General features: G+C 39.6%; 1 protein-coding gene and 1 pseudogene across 2 annotated transcripts in view; one reads left to right on the top strand and one right to left on the bottom strand.

Annotated features, from left to right (window-relative positions):
• The window catches only part of CRYBG3 (crystallin beta-gamma domain containing 3), a 130,276-nt gene that overhangs the window by 10,124 nt on the left and 96,479 nt on the right, over positions 1 to 23,673 (bottom strand). For both annotated transcript variants that reach the window (XM_042998379.1, XM_042998380.1), the window contains 2 exons: positions 22,703 to 22,812; positions 12,951 to 13,077 (listed from right to left, as the gene is read on the bottom strand). In XM_042998379.1, coding sequence (XP_042854313.1) covers positions 12,951 to 13,077; positions 22,703 to 22,812 — 237 coding nt within the window. The remainder of the gene's footprint in view (positions 1 to 12,950; positions 13,078 to 22,702; positions 22,813 to 23,673) is intronic.
• LOC102971846 lies at positions 17,781 to 18,939 on the top strand (annotated as a pseudogene).

The raw sequence follows: 23,673 nt of genomic DNA, 5'->3' as shown, positions 1-23,673 counted from the left end.
GACACTTGGTTCCAATTAAGGTCTGGCTGTGCTATAATACGGACATTTTGGTCTTGCCAGCACTTTCAGCTGGTAACAGGATGAACATGGAATGGAACGGCACCACTTCCCCAGAAAGCCACAGGAGCAGTCACTGAGAATCCAACACATGATGGCTCCAGGCTCTTAAACTCATTCCTAGGAGGAAGAAAAAGGCATTCTTTTTCTTTTTTTGAGAGAGAAAGAGAAGGAGGAGAGGGGCAGAGGGAGAGAGAATCTCAAGCAGGTTCCATGCTTAGCATGGAGCCCAACATGGGGCTCTCAATCCCATGACTGTAAGATCATGACCTGACCTAAAATCAAGAGTCAGATGCTCAAGCAACTGGGCCACCCAGGCACCCCAGAAAAAGGCATTTTTAATTTAACAACAACCAAAAGCCAAAATGCACAGGGGCAGGAGTGATACCTACATTCAAAGTAAGTATTCCCCAACTCCTTGTGTCAGAGAAGAACAGAACCAACTTTGCTCTTTTTCACTCATTGGTATATGCAAGACACCATGCTAGAAGACTTTTCAGGGATGAGAAGACAAAGCAAGGCACCATCCTTGTGTCTGGGTCATTACTAACTAGTAACTAAAATTGGAGAATTGCACAGGTATTGAAATGTAATCCAGGGTAGAAAAGGATATGCTCTGTGAAAGTTCTCAGAATACAGAAGACTTGATGCTTTTTTTTAGCAGAAAGGAGTAAGGATCAAGGAAGCTTCACAAAGGTGGATGTCGTGGTATGTGAGCTCAGTCTTCAAGGATGCCATGATTTGGACAGGCCCAGAGAGAATGGAGGGAAGGCACTCTATACGAAGGAAGGGAGACAGAAATGCATGGAACATGTTAAGGGAATAGCAAATAGATCCATATAACTAGAATAGAGTCCAAAAGGAAACAGTGTCAAGTACCCCCACTGTTTGCTAGGGGGTATTGAATTGTCTGCTTCTCCTTGTCACTAACAGGGCAGAGACAGATTTACTGCCAATGGGGAGTCCTTGAAGGCTTCTGGACAGGGGCCTAGGAAAGTATCTGTAATTGGTACATGAGAAACAGAGCACTAGCAGCAGGGAATGTGGATGTTCAAAGAACAGTAAATAAACAACTGACTTTGCCTAAGAGCAAGATGAATTATGAAAGCATTATTCTTTGCAGCAGTGTTTGGAATAACAAAGGATACAGATGACTTAAATATCCATCAAAAGGAGACTGGCTAAATAAGTTATGGTACATTCATAGAGAAATACAGCTGTAAAAAAGAATAAGGAGATCTTTATGAAAGATCTCTAAGATATATTCCTTAGAGGTAAATACAGTGAACAGTAGTGTGGAATAGCATATTTCTTCTGCTTCCACTTGTGCATTAAAGGGAAAACTTATGCACATGCCCACAAATAATGTGCACGTGTACACATGAACAATTTTCTTGAAAGAAAGAAAGGAAAAGAAAGAAAAGAAAAGAAAAGAAGAGAAAAGAAAAGAAAAGAAAAGAAAAGAAAAAAGAAAAGAAAAGAAAAGAAACGAAACTACTCCATGACTATCTATCAGAATAGGATCTGAAAGATGAAAGTGGGAGCTGAGGTTTTGACTACATGCCTTTCGTACTTTTTGATTTTTGAAGCTTAGAAATGTATTATTTATTCAAAAATTTAACTTTTTAAAATGTTTATTTATTTTTGAGAGAGACAGAGTGTGAGTGGGGAAGGGGGGGAGAGAGAGAGAGAGAGAGAGAGAGAGAGAGAGAGAGAGAGAGAGAGAGAGAGAGAGACACAGAATCTGAATCAGGCTCTAGGCTCTGAGCCGTCAGCACAGAGCCCAATGCGGGGCTTGAACTCGTGAACCATAAGATCACAACCTGAGCTGAAGTCAGACACTTAACCGAGACACCCAGGTGCCCCTCAAAAATTTAAATCGGTGATTATTATGCACATTTTGCATATATGTGTATTTTTTTTTTCTTTTTTTAAACTTATTTGAGGCAGGGCACACAAGCAGGGGAGGGGCAGAGAGAGGGGGAGAGGCAGACAGAGAGAATCCCAAGGAGGCTCTGCACTATCAGCTCAGAGCCTGATGTGGGGCTCAAAGTCACAAACCATGAGATCATGACTTGAGCCAAAACTGAGATGCTTAACTGAGACACCCAGGTAGCCCTGTGTTTTTCTTTAAATGGACTTTGGGAAATATATCAGACAACATGAGTGAAGAAAACAGAAATGGAAAGTAGATGGGAAAAATACTCCAGTCCCAAGAAAGAGCCAGACCCTAAAGTGTGTGTGTGTGTGTGTGTGTGTGTGTGTGTGTGTGTGTGTGTTGGGGGCGAAGCAGGGCGGCGGGGGGTGATGGTGGAAGGTTAGGACTGGTCAACAAGGGATGGCCAGAAAATCTATCACAGTGCTAAAACAGACATAGGGCTAACAAATGGAATGAGTAAATACAGAAGACAACATGCAAAGATGTGGCTGGGGGCACCATGGTATAACTTATCATACAAGGAAATTTGGAGGGAAATGTAAGCTAAGAACTTCTAATAAATGAAGCTAAGAACTTCTATTTAGAACTGGGTGTTTTTAATGTTCAGACAGACAGGACAGACAGGGTAATCTTAACAGAAATGTCCACCGAAGACTGGACTTTTGGATCTGTGCTTCAGGGAAACAAATCCCATGCAGGCATGAAGAGCGTGGGAGCTCCCAGGATCTGGGTGACAACCAGAGATGGGTAGGGGTGAGGAAAGGGAAAAGAGGGCAGAACTGGGCAGACATGCAAAGGAGGCTGTGGAGGCAGTGGAGTAAATGTACTATGAAAGCACAGCTAAAAAGAAAACACCAAGGAAATAAAGGGGAAAGGAAAGGCGAAGGAAGAGTCATCCATAGTACCAAATACGTTTGCAATGTGGAGGAAGAGGGTGGCTGTGGCAATGCTGCTGGGGTCTGGGCGATCAGGAGGCAGCTAGAAACCTGTAAGAGAACTCTGAGTGGTGTGCAAGACACGAGGGGTGGAATCTAGGTCATAGGGACTGAGGAATGAGTGGTGAGAAATTGTAGACAGGGTGCATGGGATTGCACATTTTAGAGAATGTTGGTGAAGAGGAGGGAAATGGGCTGGTGGCCCATAAGAATGTTTGTAGGCACAGTGGCGTAGGATAGAAAAAGCTCAACAATGTAAGATGAGAGGGATGGTTCTAAGGAAGAAGCGAGATGTCCAGTCCATTGTTTCCCATCAGTACAGAACCTCTGACTAGGAATCAGTCCATGAAGGGAAATATCACTTTGAAAAGATGAACTATACTTCCTCGGAAATACAAGGAAAGATAGAAAAAGAATGCCAAAGAAATTTCCAGGTAAATGTGTGAGTTAGTTTCTCTTTACATTATGTGGCAAAGGTTACCTGACGAAGGAAGAAGGTATGAAGTACTATCCAACAGCACTTTCTGCAGTGATAGAAATGCTGCTTATCTGTACTTATCAGCCACATGTGGTCACTGATCATTTGAAATTCGGCTTGTGTAACCAAGGGACTGAATTAGTTTTATTTTAATTAAGTAAATATTAAATATAAATATGATGTTATAAATCTAATGTGAATAAATAAGAAATAATGACGTGGCTAGTGTATGGTAATGGAGAGTACAGATTTAGGGATTAGAGGATACTGTAAAAGAATGTCACAATCACTGTGTGCAGTGAGACAGTAAGGTAAGCCTTAAAGGGCTGTCCAGGAGCACTGATTTTCCTTCAGTAAACACCACAAACTGGGTCAGGAATAGGGCTTCATCTCTAGTCACTGAGTGACCACAGGTAAGATTCGGCACCTCTTCTGCTATCTGCAAAATAAAAACTGGAAGCATCCCAACAGCTTATGGAAGAAATGTCCTTACAGGAGTCCAGAGCAGCAGGTAAAAACAGCAGATTCTAAATTACCCTCTAAAACTGGTGACTGAAGATAGATAATCAAAATCCACAGATAAGCCCCTGCCTTTACTGTTGGACTTTCTCCAACATCTTCACCCTTAAGCTTTTAAAAAAGCATTTCAGCTTACCTCTTCATACATCTTCTGGTTGAGTTACTAACTAGTAAGGAAGGGCAGCCAGGCAAGGAGCCCAGACAGGGCTCACAGTCAATTGTTAGCAACATTCTCCCCAGTTAAGAGCCTGCTGGGGTAGAATGGCAGATGCCTCTATTAAAGGCATTTAAGGCTGACATAATGTAACTGTTTTAAACCCAAGAGGGAAAAAAATTAAAAGCTTACTAGGAGAATGCAATTTAAATGCTAAGCATTATTCTAAGAAAAATAGGACCTGTGTACATTTTTCTTCCTCTTTTGCAAAACGCAAAGACATTTTTAAAAAGATGGCCATTATCCCTCAAACTGAATCAAATTCACTCCCGAATAGCAATTCTGAATCTAGAAATTTGTCTTTGGGAAACAATGTAAAATGCGGTGCAGGGGATCACAAAAGATGGTTTTAAAATGATGATGCAGGAAGACAGAGAACAAAATTGTAAAGAATGATAGAGACAGTATTTCTTTTTTTTTAATGTTTGTTTATTTTTGAGAGAGGGAGAAACAGAGTGTGAGCAGGGGAAGGGCAGAGAGCGAGGGAGACACAGAATCTGAACCAGGCTCCAGGCTCTGAGCTGTCACACAAAGCCCGACGTGGGGCTTGAACTCATGAGCTGTGAGATCATGACCTGAGCCAAAGTCAGCCGCCCAATTGACTGAGCCACTCAGGCACCGAGACAGTATGTTTTATGAGTTTACATAAATCAGTAAAAACAACCTGCTGCTCCACTAACAGTAATGGGCTATCACCAAGTGGTCCCATTGACTAGACTTCTCATTTGAGAACATCTATTATCTCTACACTTACAGTTATCCACCCTCTAGAGGTCTGATCTATATTTAAACTTGATTTTTCTCTAAGTTGTTTAAATTTAAATGGTTTTAATTTTTAAATGTATTTAAATTTATAGATGCATTTGATTTATACATGTACTTAAAGGTTAGGAACATCAACATAAGTGCTAATGGAAAGAACAGTGGAAGCTGGTAGATAGGTAATCATTCAGAAAAAAGAATGAAGAACTACTTTAAAATCCTATTTTTCTGATACATTTTCCAGACATGAAAATAGGAATATAAACTATTAATAGTCTTCAAAACTGCAGATGACAGAATAATCTGAACTTTCCAAGGACAACAGAAAACACCAGAATTTAACTACAATTTGAGCTCTACAAATGTCTTGGCCTCAGTCCATGTTAACTTAGAAGACAGCCAACCATTTTGGGCCAAAGGCTCTTCTTAGGGGTCAATAGTAATGGGACATTCCTGCTGGGTTAAGTCTAAGGCAAAAATCAGACAGTTTCTAAAAGGAGAACATAGTTAAGAAAGAAAAAGAATACTTGAACAAATTGTATGAAAGAACTTTTAAGAAGAAAAAAACCCTCCACCGCATCCCATCAACTAAACCACATTTTAAGTGACAAGACTAGTAATAATTAATATATACAGCACTTTCATATGCACCAGACATTATATGTAAATATATCCATCCACAACTCCTTATCCATCGTTCAGCACACAAAAACCTTAGTCTAAGTCCCCCACCCCCCCCCCTTTTTTTTTTCTTAACTCAATTGGCAGCAAAATCTGACCTGAATAGAGGGCTACTTATAGTATTTCTCCAATATGTGTGTAGCCATAAATATATTTGCTACAGTAATAGGAATGTGTTTAGTTATGGGGTGCTACTTAGAACGCTTTTGCAGTGTTTCCTTAAGTGCTATGTATGAACCATATCACTGTTTAAAATGGGGAAAATATCCCAAATCCCAAAATATATTCAGATTAGTGGATTGTGAATTTATTTACTTATTTAACCCACACAACTTCCCTTTGATGTGGGGGCTATTTTTAACCCCACTTTACAGATGAAGAATCAAGGCACAGGTCACACGCAGTAAGTGTAAGAGCTGGCATTTGAGTTTACAAAGTATGACCCCAGAGGCTATGTTCTTAACCCCTACACTGTGGCTCTAACATATTCTAAATGCCAGTAGTTTTAATGGCGAATACTTCTACTGGCATGTGTGATAATGTCTGGAGCACTTGACTCCCAACTTGGTCAGTTGGGCAACGTATAAGATTCCTATTCTTACCTCTCTCTCTGGCTTCAAAAGTGTTGTCTGCCACCTGAATTTGAAGTTCTGAGATCCTAGTGAGAGTATTCTGCTAGAGGGACTACATTTATATAAACATATCTTCAATATAATGGATAAAATTTTTAAATCTAAGTAATTTTTGACTTAGAAAAAAACTACAGACCTTTACTTTAGCAACTGTAGAGTTCTTTGAGTTTCAAATCACCATGTATATGGAAGAGGTGTTGACAATACCTCAGGGTTATATTAATTGGTTAGACTCTAAATATAACGTATACTTTTCAAAATATTCAGCAATCAGCCATGAGAACAGCCATATCCATATAGCCTGACAACATCAATTCATCTCAATCTTTGCCAAATGAACAATGCCTAGCTAAAACAGGAAATACAAGTAAGATGAATTAAAGGAAAGTAACCATAATGCATACCTCTAAAACCATTCCATTCCAGAGCAATACCAGTGTGTTGGCAAAAAGTTATGTAAAATGATACAAATTTAAATAAGGCTCATAAATGTCTAATATGACTCTAATCTGGAATCTTTTAAGTTTGGCATATTAAAAACAAAAATATATAAATACCTTCAACCTACCACGCTAATGGTAGTCTTCATGTTGCTTAGTGAATATTAATTATGGTCTATGAGCTCAATTAGTGAGTGCTTATGAGCTAAGGGCTGTACATGCAGTAGCTTGTTTAAACCTCACACTTTATTAGATGAGAAAGTTGAGGCTTAGGGTAGTCAGAAACATGTCCAGGGCCACTCAGGTCTGTCGGGCTCCCAGACTTCACCAGTGAACTATAATCCTCCTCAGAAAACTGCTTTCATTTGGTTTAGAAAATCAGTTTCATTCTAGATCTACCTTTCTAATTGGTTTCCCCTTTCCACTTTTTAAGAAAATTATCTGCCCCTATTTAAAAGAAGCTAAACATTAAAAAATAATATATAGATGGGTTATGTACCCATCATCCAAAAGTAATACATTTTTTTATATTTGTACTGAATTTTATAAATACATTAACAGGTACAGCTGAATTTGAACCTCTTCTCTCTAAAGGTAATCACTATGCTGAAGATGTGAGTCCTTCCAGCTCATATTTTTATACTTTACTAACGGTTATGCGTCCTTTGTTTTTATTTTTTATTTTTTTAATGTTTATTTATTTTGAGAGAGAGAAAGGCAGAGTGTGTGCACACAAGTGGGGGAGGGGCAGAGAGAGAGAGGGAGAGCGAGAATCCCAATCTTGACAGTGCAGAGCCTAATGTTGGGCTTGAACTCACGGACCTGGAGATCACAACTTGAGCAGAAACCAAGAGTCGGACATTCAACTTACTGAGCCACCCAGGTACCCCTGCATCTTTTGTTTTTAAATTTCACTTACAGTATCTTACCATAATACCCTTTAGTAATACATGGAACTCACTTTCATTTATTGTAGCCACTGTCTTACATTTCCTCACATGGATGTGCTGTGGCTCCTTTTCATCCATCAATAAACTGCAACAAACATCCTTATTCCACTGCCCTGCCTACAGCACCACCTCATGTAACTGACACGGTTTCCAAAAACTGTGTATGAATAATCCCACTTCTCTGCCACCAAACCATTCAAATGTTTCTATTTAAAGTAAGGCAATATTACCTAATTATTACTTTATTTTGCATTTACTTGATCACTAGTGAAGTTTAATATTTTTTGCATATCCTTTAGCCATTTTTCTCTCTTCTATGAACTATTCACATCCTCCTGCTAAGTTTTGAAATACGTTTTTCTTTTTTTCTCAATTGATTTGAGAGTTCTTTTTATATTCTGTACACTAAACCTTTGCAGGTTTTATAAGGGCTGCAAATATACCCTCCTAAGTCTGTGGCTTGTTGCGGTAGGCTGAATAATGTTCCCCCACCTCCACACCTCTCACCCCCACCCAACCCCCAAAATGTCCCCATCCTAATCCCTAAAACCTGTGAATATGTTACCTGACATGGTAAACGGGACTTTGTAGATGTGACTAACAGTTAAAAAACTTGAGGCGGGGATATTAGTCTGGATTATCCACAGAGGCCTAATATAGTCACAAGGGTCCTTATCAGAGGGAGGCAGGAGGGTCAGAGATACAGGACAGAGAGAAGTTGGGGTGATGCACTTTGAAGACAGACAACGGCCATGAGTCAAGGAATGCTGAGGAGGTTGAGAAGCTGGAAAAGGTAAGGAAACCAATTCTCCCCTTAGCATCTTCCAGAAGGAATGCAGTCTTGCCAGCACCATATTTTTATCAGGCTAAGACCATTTTAGACCTTCTGACCTCTAGAACTGTAATATGGTTTGTTGTTTTAAGTCACTAAGTTTGTGGTAATTTGTTATAGCAGCAATAGGAAATGAATACACTTGCCTTTTCCCTTTCTCTTACTGACATGTACATTTTGTTTTAAATCCATTCTACTCCAATACTATTAGGCTAGTTTCCATATTTTCTTGTAAGTTTTGAAGTTTGTTTTTCACATTTAGGTTGCCACAATCCATCTGGAACTTATTTCTGCGTTTGGAGTAAAGCAAGATTCTAACTCTTTTTCCATGTAAAGAGCCAATTGTCCCAACACCAATTTATTTAATAGTTCATAATAGCCCCATTGTAACCTATTTCAGTCACCTTCCAATTCCATTATTTATGTAGGTCAGTTTCTATGCTATCCTATTCCCCAGTTCTGTGTTCTTCCCTTGCACCAATACCCACTGTCTTTATTACTATTGCTGTATAACGCAATATATATTTGGCAGGACAAGTGACCCTGTCTGTTGTTCTTAGTAAGAAAATTATCTTGGCTATTTTGGATCCCTATCTTTTCCAAATTTAGGATAAGCTTGTCATGTTTTACCATCTCACCCTAAAAAGGCACTATCCTAGAAAGTCAAAAGATTCTGTAAGCATCTTGCCTGAAGTTGTAATAATTTGGAGAGGACCACAACTTCACAATATCGAGTCATTTCAATCTATAAAAGATTATTATCTCTTCATCTTTTATGCCCTTCGATAAAGTTTTTATTATTTTCTCCATAAATGAATTACTTGCCTTGTGGTTTGACTTATTCTTAAGTATCCTATAGTTTCATTGGCATTTACCTTGTATCCAGAAACTTCTTAAAACTTCATATTAACTCTAATAATTTGACAATTTTCTTTCTTTAAACATTTTTTGGATTTTATCTTATTCAAGTGTTTGGGGATCCAGAATCACGAATAGAAATGGTGATAGTAGATACCTTTGTCTTCTGCCTAACTTTAAGGGGAAATGCTTCAAATGTCTTACTAGGAAGTGTGATGTTTAGTCTGCAGGGTTTTGCTGGCCTTCATTTTAAAATTGTATGCAATAGTTTAAACTATTAACTAAATATGGATTCAGCTGAAAAGTTTAATAGTAACCAAACTCTCAGACACTTTATAAACTCATTGCTTCCTTTCATTCTGTGGCTGGATTTACAGTCTTCGACTATTTATGGCTGTGTTCCTTATTTAGCATGCTTGCACAGAATCAATCACTGCCTTGCCAATTCTTACTCTACCTCTTAATATCATTATGTCATCACAGTTATAATTTCATTTGAAGTTTTTCTACAGCCTCTTGTTACAATGTTTCTTTTGCTTTGCCTGTTTATAGCTGCCAGGATTGGATTATTACTTCAAAGGAGGCCAACTTCCATGCCAGGCCACCATGGAGACACTAAAGAAGTAATGAGCAGAATGCTGCTCCCATGGAAACGCAATAAAAGGTTACCTCACACACTACTGGGCCAATGCTTAAAGCATTTATATAGGTTCCCCACTCACCTTCAGCTCCTAACCAACTGTTCTGGGGACTGTTATATGGCATAACTTTATTGGAAGCTAATCTACTATGTTATTCCCTCACACCGCATGAGTCCTAATGCTGGATATATTGTTTTGCATGCCCGATTAGAAATATACCCAAGATGCTTATTTGCAACAGAACTAAAGGCTGACAAAGATTTGAAAATACCTAACAGTTTCTTTACATATGAGTTAAGTGAGGTACAAATAAATTAAGTGATTTTCCCAATATCACCTTAGTGAAAGGAGAACTATAAAATATACTCCTAAGGTCCTTTCACTATAAAATGACTGCAAATTATCCATGGGCTTCTAGAATGTAACAAATGTCTAGACAAACAGAAATCAGCAAACTGTCATCTGCAAAACATACTCATCTTGTACGAAGAGAAAGTCTTAAAACTCCTCAACATTATTCCATTATGACACTTTAACAGTAATTCACAGCATGTCTGGGAATGCTAACTACAGGCAACACCCTCAGAATTCTGCAGTTGTAACTAATTAAAGCAAAATCAAGAAGTTAGTCCATATTCATGTCAACTCAACTGGAGAGAAACATTTTCCAGAATCCCACTGGACTGTGGCTTACACAGTGACATTAATAAATCTGGAGGAAAACGTGGGGGCAGTGGGGATGCAGACTGAAGCAGAGAAGCAGGATAGGTAGAGGGTGTCTAGCATTTTCCAGGATTTGGAGAATGTAAACACCTGGGACCCTCAGGAGTCTCTTCTGTGGGGAAGGTTAGCTGAGTAAACTAATCTCAAGATACCTACTTCATTTTACCTAGGTCTTATGCTCAACAAATAACCTTCTGAGGACTATTTCAGTTTTCTATGTTCTAGAGAGGGGAAAAAAATGCTCAGGACAGAATTCTCAAGCATTCTAGCCATGAGAATCCACCTTCTACAGATTACTGTATTGACCTGGTTCATTTATCAATCTCCTAGGTTGGATCAACTCAGAGTGTCAGGGCCACCAGCGTGAAGCACGGTGGAATTCACCAAAGAAATGTTACCTGTTAAAGCCTCTTCATGGTCATCTGGGGGGTCTTTCTTGGGATGCCCAACCTTACCTCACATTCCTTCCATTTCACAACCAAACCTACTACCTAAATATATCTTCAACAAAGACTTTTCAAAGATTTAAAAACATACTGTGTAAAAGCATTAAGACAATGAATGTGTTGTCCTTACATAAACTGGATATATTCTTTAATCAGTTCTTAGAGAGAAAAGGCTATAGCTCCCAGGTCCTTCCTAAGATGCACCTTCATCTATACTGCTTGGCTTTCACAGAACCAAAATAGTGACACACAAGTGCACGGTAAAACTTAAAAACATTTCTTCTATTTTCATTCCTTATTTTAATTATTCACTTTTGACTTCATGAGTGTAAACTCTTCAAAGAAAAACAGTAATACTCATTAATTTTGATTGATTCTAAAACTCCCTCCCTAAAAATTTAGTTGGTTTAGCTCACTGAAATAGAAGTCCTGCAAAATCCTTTCAAGATGATACTTTCATATTTAGAACTACATATACAAAATAAGTATCTGTCTGCTGGCTTGACCACTAAAATTGCTAAGAAAATTCCTTCCCAGTAAATGTGGACTACTTTCCAATGTCTTTTTCAACCTTATCAATACTTGGGAGAGACTGAACAGACCACATTCTTTTTTCCCCCTTTCTGTTTTTTGTCCAACAGACAGGAAGTATCAATCAATAGCCACTTAAGTCTTTACCAGTTGGTGTCTAAGATGCAACTGAGAGAGACCGAGGACTGTTTCTATTTTTGTTCCTCAACCAAGACTCTATTCTTAGCCTGATACCAAGAATACTCTATCCAGGAAGGTTTTGAAATAAGGCTACATTGCTTAGGCTGGAATCAAAGTTTCTGAGTATGATCATCATTTCTGGAGTCAGCTCTGGTTGAAAGGTCTCAGTCATTCATACCATTATGCAGGGCTTCAAATTATCTCATCTCTGTGTAAACCTCAGCTTTGACCAAATGCTCCAAGGGAATGATCACAATCAGACATCTTGAAAATATCCCAGATCCTCATTACTTCCTCTGCCCAGACCTACAAACATGGAGCACAGAACTGATGCTGCAGAGTAGTGATCCTGTTTTGCTCACAACAAAATTCTGAGTAAATAGGACAGAAAGGAAAAACCACTTACTCTACAGATGTGGGTCTCCAAGGTGACCCAGGTAATTCTGCACACAGCAGGCAGGAAATCCCTAGTTCCCTCAAACAAAGGTGTGAAATCAGTACCAGTGGCCATATCAGGACCCAGGCCTTAAAGTAACATTGTGTGACTTATCAAGTAGGATAATAAAATTATCAGGTTATTATCTTTATTAAGCAGCTGCAACAATTACAACTAACAGTTATAGCTAATTAACAGCTAATGTTTAATGACTGTTCACCATGTGCTGGGCATTTTATAAGCATCATTTCACTCAATATCCCAGGAGACTTATAAAGTACTATTATTTTTCATAGACAAGGAAACTGCGTAACTTTACTAATGTCATCCAAAATGGTTGAAATATCAAACTGAGATTTAAGCCTAGGTCTATACATATTACTATAGGTCCTGAGTTTTGAACCCTTGCTTTAAAAAATATATATGATGCATATATATATGTATGATGTATATATATTTTATATGTATCATATATATGTATATCATATGTGTAAAATATAAAATATATATATATGATACATATATCAGTCTTACGTTTTGGATTTCATGAGTGAATCTCAATTTTACAGTCCACGAATAAATATTCATACTGTTATATTTACCCGTGTATCACTTCTTCCAACATCACATCATTTATGGTAATTAAACAGGACAAGAAAAAAGTCTTATAATTATGCACCCAAGCAAAGTACTTACATAGTCAATGGGCTTGAGGGATTTAACTCTAGATGTTGGGCAGCCACAGGAAGTAAGGTCAGCATAGAGGCCTTCTTCTAATACACACTGATTATTAGAAATGTCCTCTTGGTAATATAGGAGCCAGCTTAAAAACAAGCAATAAGACATTCGGACAAATTACATCAGTTGACATCTCAGGCTCATCATCATGCTGTGGGGAACCAGGGAAGGAGTAGGACATCAAAGTCATGGTGCTGACCAGCAGCAAAGACCCAGCTTCAGTTTAAAGAAACAACTACCACTATCATTTACTGACTGCTTACCATGTGCTAGAAATGTGCTAGGTACTTTACCTATATTATCACACTGTGTCCTCAATTCTATGAAGTAGAAACACATCCTTATTTTTATAGGCAACAAAACTAAGTATTAGAAAGGTTAGGTAATTTGCGCAAGGTCTCCTCAACTGTTAAATGACAGCGTTGCAATTTGAAACAAGACATCTGCTTTACGCTAAAGACATTAGCTTCATTTGGTACCTCCAAGTACACAACCTTGGGATCAGATTATGGTGATTATTAAGTACTTGAACAGATTAGAAAAATACTGCTTGTGTTTCTTTTAGGAAAAACAATTAATTTGTATCCTTATTTAATGATGAGCCTGATGTCAGTGTAGGGGAGTAAAGAAACCAGACTCCTAACATCACAAGACAGTAAATAAAATCTATCACCTGTATATCTGATAGCTAATGGAGATTTTTTTTTTTTTAACGTTTATTTATTTTTGAGACAGAGAGAGACAGAGCATGAACAGGGGAGGGGCAGAGAGAGAGGGAGACACAGAATCAGAAGCAGGCTCCAGGCTCTGAGCCATCAGCCCAGAGCCCGACACGGGGCTCGAACTCATGGACCGCGAGACCGTGACCTGAGCTGAAGTCGGACGTTTAACCTACTGAGCCACCCAGGCGCCCCGCTAATGGAGATTTTTAAAAAGAAGTAAGCCCATTAAGAATCTTTGGCAGTCAATTATCTTCAATACACCATTCATCAAAAACTTGGTTAAGACCTATGCCCTTTTGAAAAGAAGGAGCCCAAGGGAGAAATGAACTGGCTGTTACTACTTCACTTCTGGTGTGTTTGAGTTTTAACCTTATACTTTAAGACCAAAAGAACTGTACTCTCGCTAGACCAGGTTAACTTAGGATAACCACAGATATGCTCTGTAACATTGTAATTAGTCTCATATCTTCTATGTAATTGGGCATTTTATCAAAGGTTTTCAACGTGTTAGGCATGGAGTTAGCCCTTCCTGTGCATCATTTATTTGGCCCTTATAAGAATCCTTTGAGGTAGGTACTGTTATTATCCCTCCTTTACAGACGAGAAAAATGATTCAGGCAGATGATCCAATTTGTTGAAGGTTATATATCTAGGAAGTGGTGGAACTGGTCTTTAATCCAGGTCTCCCAGGTACTCAAGCAACCGCCAGGGTTCCTGTATTCTTTTATAAGACTGCAGTTTAATAAACTACACACAACACAATTTTAAATTACACACACACACACACACACACACACACACAGAGAGAATATTCCTTACATAAAGCAAACACAGGACTAATTTGTTCCAGATTTCAGTGTCAGGAAAAACACTTTCCTCCAGAAAACCTTCAATACTTCCCTTTATTAGATAATGAAAATATATGTCACTAAGTAATTTTTTATCTTAGTGGAGAAGAAACTCAGAGCCAAATACTAGTAACAAAATTATTTTAGACAATAAGAGTTGCAGATAATCTACTTAACTTATAGTACCCTATTTTATGTGTTTTAAGATTGTAAAACCCTCGTATCCTTTTTTGTAAGTATAAAAATAATAACATACACAGAGAAGTTCAAACTAGTTAGAGCTATAGAAAATCTGAGAGGGAAAGACTGGTGGAGTTAGGGTTAATCAAGAGGGTTGACAGAATCAGTATGGACTGGGTGGACTGATCCTTAAAGATATACTCAGTTTAATATCAAATGGAGGCTACAAACATATATACCAATAGGAGGCCAAGCAGGTAATATACATGAGTAGCATACCAGGTTAAAAAAAAAAAAAAAGCTGCAAATATATCCTATGGTACACTGGGACCACATATCCCATTTACTTAACACTAGCTAATAATTGCCAAAGATGAATGCTTCTTAAGGTTATCAAATCTTTTGATTTCTTAAAGAGAAGGTGAAAAACACCCTAAACCAAAATACTGATACATTTTTGTTTAACATACTGTGTAGGCCAAACAAATAACATTGCTGGCTAGTTAGCTTTACCTGAAACCTACAGCGTTTCCTATAGAGCAGGGATTAGCCAACTATAGCCTGTGGTTGTAAAATCTGTCCCACTGCCAGCTTTAATACAAACCACAAGCTAAGACTGCTTTTCACATGCTTCAGTTTTTTTTTTATGTTTATTTATTTTTGAGAGAGCGAGAGAGAGAGAGAGAGAGAGAGCACGCGCGCGCGCACACACACACACACACACACACACACACACACACACACACACACACACACAGACAAGCAGAGGAGGGGCAGAGAGGGAGACACAGAATGCAAAACATGTTCCAGGCTCTGAGCTGTCAGCACAGAGCCTGACGTGGGGCTTGAAACCACAAACCATGAGATCATGATCTGAGCTGAAGCTGGATGCTTAACCAACTGAGCCACTCATGCTTCAGTGGTTTTAAAAAATTAAAAGAATAGCTTGTGATACGTAAATATACTGTACAATTCAAGTTTCACTGACTAGCATTTTATTGAAACACAGTCATGCCCATTTATCTATCTTCTGTGGCTGATTTAGTGCTTACAATGGCAGTGCTGAGTAGCTGGGACACAGCCTGTGTGGCTCACAAAGCTAAAAATACTTACTACCTGACCCTTATAGAAAAGGTTTGCTAACTGACCCCTGGTATCAGTAAGGAAAAAAAAAATACTCAACTGAGTAAATGTTGGAAGAGGGGAAGACAGGGAGACAGTGTAAGGATAGAATGGGAATGGATGGGAAAAATGAGACTGACTGATGGTAAGCCCTGGAAAAGGAGGCATTTAACCATACATTTGTGGGTTCAATTCTGGAGTCTCTACTCTATTCCATTGGTCTATGTGTCTGTTTTTGTGCCAATACCATGCTGTCTTCGTGATTATAGCTTTGTAGTAGAGGCTAAAGTCTGGGATTGTGATGCCTCCCGCTTTGGCCTTCTTCTTCAATATTACTTTGGCTATTCAGGGTCTTTTGTGGTTCCATACAAATTTTAGGATTGCTTGTTCTAGCTTCGAGAAGAATGCTGGTGCAATTTTGATTGGGATTGCATTGAATGTGTAGATAGCTTTGGGTAGTATTGACATTTTAACAATATTGATTCTTCCAATACATGAGCACAGAATGTTTTTCCATTTCTTTATGTCTTATTCAGTTTCCTTCATAAGCTTTCTATAGTTTTCAGCATATAGATCTTTGACATCTTTGGTTAGGTTTATTCCTAAGTATTTTACGCTTCTTGGTGCAATTGTGAATGTGATCAGTTTCTTTGTCTTTTTGTTGCTTCATTATTAGTGTACAAGAATGCAACTGATTTCTGTACATTGATTTTGTATCCCGCGACTTTGCTGAATTCATTTATCAGTTCTAGTAGAATTCTAGGAGAATTCATGTATCAGTTGTAGACTCTTTGGTGGGGTCTGTCAGGTTTTCCATGTATAATATCACATCATGTGCAAAAAAGAGAAAGCTTGACTTCATCTTTGCCAATTTTGATGCCTTTGATTTCTTTTTGTTGTCTGATTGCTGATGCTAGAACTTCCAACACTATGTTAAACAACAGCGGTGAGAGTGGACATCCCTATCGTGTTCCTGACCTCAGGGGGAAAGCTCTCAGTTTTTGCCCACTGAGGATGATATTAGCTGTGGGCTTTTCATAAATGGCTTTTATGATGTTTCCGTATGATCCTTCTATCTCGACTCTCTCCAGGGTCTTTATTAAGAAAGGATGCTGTATTTTGTCAAATGCTTTTTCTGCATCAATTGACAGGATCATATGGTTCTTATCTTTTCTTTTATTAATGTGATGCATCACGTTGATTGATTTGCCAATGTTGAACCAGCCCTGCAGCCCAGGAATGAATCCCACTTGATCATGGTAAATAATTCTTTCTATATGCTGTTGAATTCGATTTGCTAGTCTCTTATTGAGCATTTTTGCATCCATATTCATCAGGGATATTGGCCTGTAGTGCTCTTTTTTTGTTGGGTCTCTGTCTGGTTTAGGAATCAAAGTAATGCTGGCTTCATAGAATGAGTCTGAAAGTTTTCCTTCCCTTTCTATTTTTTGGAAAAGCTTGAGAAGGCTAGGTATTATCTCTGCTTTAAATATCTGGTAGTATTCCCCAGGGAAGCCATCTAGTCCTGGACTCTTATTTGTTGGGAGATTTTTGATAACTGATTCAATTTCTCGCTGGTTATGGATGTGTTCAAGTTTTCTATTTCTTCCTGTTTGAGTTTTGGAAGTGTGTGGGTGTTTAGGAATTTGTCCATTTCTTTCAGGTTGTCCAGTCTGTTGGCATATAATTTTTCATAGTATTCCCTGATAATTGCTTGTATTTCTGATGGATTGGTTGTAATAATTCCATTTTCATTCATGATTTTATCTGAGTCATCTCCCTTTTCTCTTTGAGAAGCCTGGCTACAGGTTTATCAATTTTACTTATTTTTTCAAAAAAACCAACTCTTGGGTCTCCAGCACTGCCGCCGCCAGAGTCAGAGCTGGAGCCAGTGCAGGCTGAGCTGCTGAGGCAAGATGGTGGACTATAGTGTGTGGAACCACATCGAGGTGTCTGACGATGAGGACAAGACGCACCCCAAAATCGACACGGACAGTCTCTTCCACTGGCGGCACCAGGCCCAGGTGGAGCGCATGGAGCGGTTCCACAAGGAGAAGGAGGAGCTGGAGAGGGGCTGCCGCCAGTGCAGGCGCAAGGTGGCCGAGTGCCAGCAGAGGCTGAAGAAGCTGGAGGCGGCGGAGGGCGAGAGCAGCAAGGCGGAGCTAGAGCGGCTGCAGGCTAAGGCTCAGCAGCTGCGCAAGGAGGAGCCCAGCTGGGAGCAGAAGCTGGAGGAGATGCGCAAGAAGGAGAAGAGCACGCCCTGGAACGTGGACACACTCAGCAAGGACGGCTTCAGCAAGAGCATGGTCAATACCAAGCCAAAGCAGACAGAGGAGTCGTCGGAGGAAGTGAGGGAGCAGAAACACAAACGTGGAGAAGTACGAGAAACAGATCAAGCACTCTGGCATGCTCCGTCGCTGGGACGACAGCCAGAAGTACCTGTCGGACAATGTCCATCTGGTGTGCGAGGAGACCGCCAACTACCTTGTCATCTGGTGCATTGACCTAGAGGTGGAGGAGAAGGAACAGGTGGCCCACCAGACCATCATCATGCAGTTCATCCTGGAGCTGGCTAAGAGCCTGAAGGTGGATCCCCGCGCCTGCTTCTGGCAGTTCTTCACCAAGATCAAGACAGCTGACCGCCAGTACATGCAGGGCTTCAACGACGAACTGGAGGCCTTCAAGGAGCGCATGCGGGGCCGCGCCAAGCTGCGCATGGAGAAGGCCATGAAGAAATACGAGGAGGAGCAGCGCCGGAAGCGGCTAGGCCCCGGCGGTTTGAACCCCGTGGAGGTCTACGAGTCTCTCTCTGAGGAACTACAGAAATGCTTTGAGTGAAAGATGTGCAGATGCTTCAAGACACCATCAGCAAGATGGACCACACTGATGCTAAGTACCACATGCAGCGCTGCATCGACTCTGGCCTCTGAGTCCCCAACCCCAAGTCCAGCGAGGCCAAGGATGGGGAGGAGACAGGCCCCGGGGACCCCTTGCTGGAAGCCGGCCCCAAGCCAGGTGACAAGAAGGATGTCAGCGAGTGACTCGCTCTGGCTGCCGCCTGCCTGCCCGCAGGCCCCCGTGTGCCCCTTTTCAGAAAACAAAAATAGATACCTCTCCCCAGCTCCTGGCTTCCTCCACTTTCGCTGCTCCCGCCCAGCCCGGGTCAGGGAGAGAGCTGCCCCCATCCCACTGCCCCCACCTCAGTGCTCATCCAAGTCTCTGCTTTGAGTCAAGGGGCTTCACTGCCTGCAGGCCACCCATCAGAGCATTATGCCAAAGGCCTGAGGGTCCAGGGAGGGTTGGAGGTCGCTAGGCTGGTCCGTGGGGTGTGGGGAGGGTCGCCAGCCCAGAGGCCTGCTCCAGTCACTATGGGCTCTGTTTTCACTGTTCATCTGCTCTCGAGTCTTCTAATATGGTAAACAGCAATGATCTACCAATAAAGGATTTCAGATGCTCAAAAACAAACAAACAAACAAACAAAAAACCAACTCTTGGTTTCATTGTTCAGCTCTACAGTTTTTTTAGATTCTATATTATTTATTTCTGCTCTGATCTTTATTATTTCTCTTCTTCTGCTGGGTTTGGGGTGTCTTTGCTGCCCTGCTTCTAGTTCCTTTAGGTGTGCTGTTAGATTTTGTATTTGGGATTTTTCTTGTTTCTTGAGATAGGCCTGGATTACAATGTATTTTCCTCTTAGGACTGCCTTTTCTGCATCCCAAAGCATTTGGATTATTGTATTTTCATTTTCATTTGTTTCCATATATTTTTAATTTCTTCTCTAATTGCCTGGTTGACCCATTCATTCTTTAGTAGGGTGTTTTAACCTCCATGCTTTTAGAGATTTTCCAGACTTTTTCCTGTGGTTGATTTCAAGTTGTGGTCTGAAGGTGTGCATGGTATGATCTCAATTCTTGTATACTTATGAAGGGCTGTTTTGTGACCCAGTATGTGATCTATCTTGGAGAATGATGGCCAACTAATCTTTGACAAAGCAGGAAAGAATATCCAATGAAAAAAGGACAGTCTCTTTAACAAATGGTGCTGGGAAAACTGGACAGCAACATGCAGAAGAATGAAACTAGACCACCTTCTTACACCATACACAAAAGTAAACTCAAAATGGATGAAGGACTTGAATGTGAGACAGGAAACCATCAAAACCCTAAAGGAGAAAGTAGAAAAAAACCTCTCTGACCTCAGCCACAGCGATTTCTTACTCGACACATCTCCAAAGGCAAGGGAATTAAAAGCAAAAATGAACCATTGGGTTCTCGTGAAGATAAAAAGCCTCTGCACTGCAAAGGAAACAATCAACAAAACTAAAAGGCAACCGACGGAATGGGAAAAGATATTTGCAAATGACATATTGGACAAAGGGCTAGTATCCAAAATCTATAAAGAGCTCACCAAACTCCACATCCAAAAAGCAAATAATCCAGTGAAGAAATAGGCAGAAGACATGAATAGACATGTCTCTAAGGAAGACATCCAGATGGCCAACAGGCACATGAAAAGATGCCCAATATCACTCCTCATGAGGGAAATACAAGTCAAAACCACACTCAGATACCACCTCACACCAGTCAGAGTGGCTAAAATGAACAAATCAGGAGACTATAGATGCTGGTGAGGACATGGAGAAACGGGAACCTTCTTGCATTGTTGGTGGGAATGTAAACTGGTGCAACCACTCTGGAAAACAGTGTGGAGGTTCCTCAAAAAATTAAAAATAGAAATACCCTATGACCCAGCAATAGCACTGCTAGGAATTTGCCCAAGGGGATACAGGAGTGCTGATGCATAGGGGCACTTCCACCCCAATGTTTATAGCAGCACTTTCAACAACAGCTGAATTATGGAAAGAGACTAAATCTCCATCAACTGATGAATGGATAAAGAAGATGTGGTTTATATATACAATGGAATACTACTTGGCAGTGAGAAAGAATGTAATCTGGACATTTGCAGCAACATGGATGGAACTGGAGAGGGTTATGCTAAGTGAAATAAGTCATACAGAGAAAGACAGATACCATATGTTTTCACTCATATGTGGATCCTGAGAAACTTAACAGAAGACCATGGGGGAGGGGAAGGAAAAAAAAAGTTAGAGAGGGAGAGCGCCAAACCATAAGAGAGTCTTGAATACTGAGAACAAACTGAGGGTTGATGGGGAGTGAGAGGGAGGGGAGGGTGGGTGATGGTCATTGTGGAAAGCTCCTGTTGGGAGGAGCACTGGGGGTTGTATGGAAACCAATTGGACAATAAATTTCATATTAAAGAAAAAAATATATATATATAAAGGAGGCATTTGAACTTGGCCTGACTAGTATTAGAGGGATGACTGCGGGATTTAAGGAAAAGTAGTAAAAATATGAAACTGGATTTGGGGACATACAATTGGGCTATAACTGGTTTCTGGTCAACAATGGAAAAGTAAGATGTTACTGGAATGGTGCTACTTAGGAGACAGAATTCCTTCAAATGGAAGAACTGGCTCAAGGGAAAAGGAGAATTGATGAATCCAAGATATCTTAAAGAATGAACAAAGAGATTCTGAGGAGTTATTAGGTAAATACTTGAAATAGATCTACCACTGAACTGCACACTTTAAAATGGCTACAGAGGTAACGTGTATTTTATGAATATTTTATAATTAAAAAATGGAGGAATTATGTTTTAGTCTTGAGAATCACATATAGTTCATTTATATCTGACAAAAATCTAGTATATTGCTGTAGCTCAAAGAACACAAGTTTTATTATTATTTTTTAAAGTTTCTTTATTTGAGAGAGTGGGAGAGGGGCAGAGAGAGAGAATCCCAAGCAGGCTCCTCACTGTCAGTGGGGAGCCTGATGTGGGGCTTGAACTCATGAACTGTGAGAATAGGACCTAAGCCAAAATCAAGAGTCAGATGCTTAACTGACTGAACCACCCAAGTGCCCCTAGATTTAATTTAAATTTATTAAAATTGATTTAATTTAAAAAATCAAAAAGAATTGACTCTCTGCCACTCCCTGCTCACTTGCTCTCTCTCTCTCTCTCTCAAAATAAATTTTAAAAAAGGGAGGAGAGGGTACATGTGTAGCTCAGGTGGTTAAGCATCCAACTCTTGACTTTGGCTCAGGTCATGATCTCATGGTTGGGTTTGTGAGTTTGAACCCTACATGGGGCTCTGTGCTGACTGTGCAGGGCCTGATTGGGATTCTCTCTCTTCCTCTCTTTCTGCCCCTCCCCTGCTCACTTGCGCGCACGCTCTCTCTCTCTCTCTCTCTCTCTCTCTCAAAAAGAAAAAAAAAGAAAGAAAGAAAGAAAAAGAAAGAAAAAGAAAAAACAAAAGAAAAGACTAAAGCAATCCTGGGTCTAATATTAGGTGTGGGATCTTTGGAACACTAACTCTGAAATCAGGAGTACTCATCTGTGAAACAAGGTTGATTTGATAAAGAATTTCAACAAAATATATATATTTTTTAAATTTAGGAGTACTATATCTAATCTGGACAGAAACAGAAGTTTTTTAAATAGCGTTCTATTATACTATCCAATAAACATACAAACATTCAAAATGTTTAGGAAATAGTCTAAGTTATCAGTGAGAAAATAAAATGACCACAATGCTCCCAAAAATTGGCTCACTAGCATTTCGTTTCTCTGTATTACACAATGGTTCATAATATAAGCTAGGAAAAATTACTATAGGCTAATTAGCAGTTGACCAATGACTAAAAGAATGTTTTTAATTCACTGTGAATACAAAATAAACAAGTCAAATCCCTGTGAATTTAAAGCAAATTTAGTTATTGAACAACAGTAGAAAGCACTCAACAAGCATACTTACCAACCCCGAAGAACTTTAAAAGAACATGGCCTGAATGAAGTCAAATCAGAGATTTCTTCTGTAAAATCTACACATTCACCCTGGAACCCTGGTTTACTGAATGCTTTGAGCTAGGAGAACAATAACACAACAATTTAATAGGAAACAACTGTTTGACATTATCACAAAAGCAAATGAAAACCTTTTCCTATATTTATTTAAAAAATTCAGCAAAATATGAGACAGAATTTTATCTATTACCAATGAATCGAGGTTAAGGGTGATCTGCTCTTTAAACTCCCATTGTTTGTTTCCTTACCCATTTCCAGCAATGTCACCATTTATTTACTATTTTCATCCATCTTTTGCATCAGATTCTGGGCACAGGGTCCCAGAAAAAAATTCTACCTGTAAGATTAAATCAGAATCCTTCCTCCACTAAAATGTGGTCCCTATCTATTGTGTCAAACAATCATTATCCCTTGTGGTGAGACGACATGCATAAAATAAGAAGCGATGTAGTGTTAAATACGAAGGCAGTTTCAGCTAGTATGAGGGGTGGTTAGTATTAAGTCTTTTCTCTTCCCAAGTCTTGCTGATCCAGTTAATAAAAGGTTGAAGCATGAAGGCATGCCCCTACGTGGGCCTGAGAACACAGGAGCAGATGGCAGAGAAAATAATGACAACAAGATTTCTGGAAGATTTATGGTGAACAAAGAAAGACATCCATTTTAGCTAAGAGACTTCTGCTTACTGTTAAGAATATCTTAAATGTACAGCTTACTGTTTAATATATAAACACATTTCTACTTCAGTCCTTTTTGTCAAGAAAAATCCATGAAATCTCAGTTATTCCCTTCAGTCCAGAAATACAATAATCTGCAACTCTAGTGGCCTTGAATCTATATAATAGGAAAGAAAAAGTTAATGAGCCCTATAAATATTTCAAAATACATGGGAGCCTTGAAATAACACAGCCCACAGGTTCACCC

Source organism: Panthera tigris, chromosome C2 (genome assembly GCF_018350195.1).
Source record: "Panthera tigris isolate Pti1 chromosome C2, P.tigris_Pti1_mat1.1, whole genome shotgun sequence".
In the NCBI taxonomy this organism is placed as follows: Eukaryota; Metazoa; Chordata; class Mammalia; order Carnivora; family Felidae; genus Panthera; species Panthera tigris.
The sequence above is the reverse complement of the archived record's forward strand: the minus strand, read 5'-3'. Positions and strand labels throughout refer to the sequence as shown.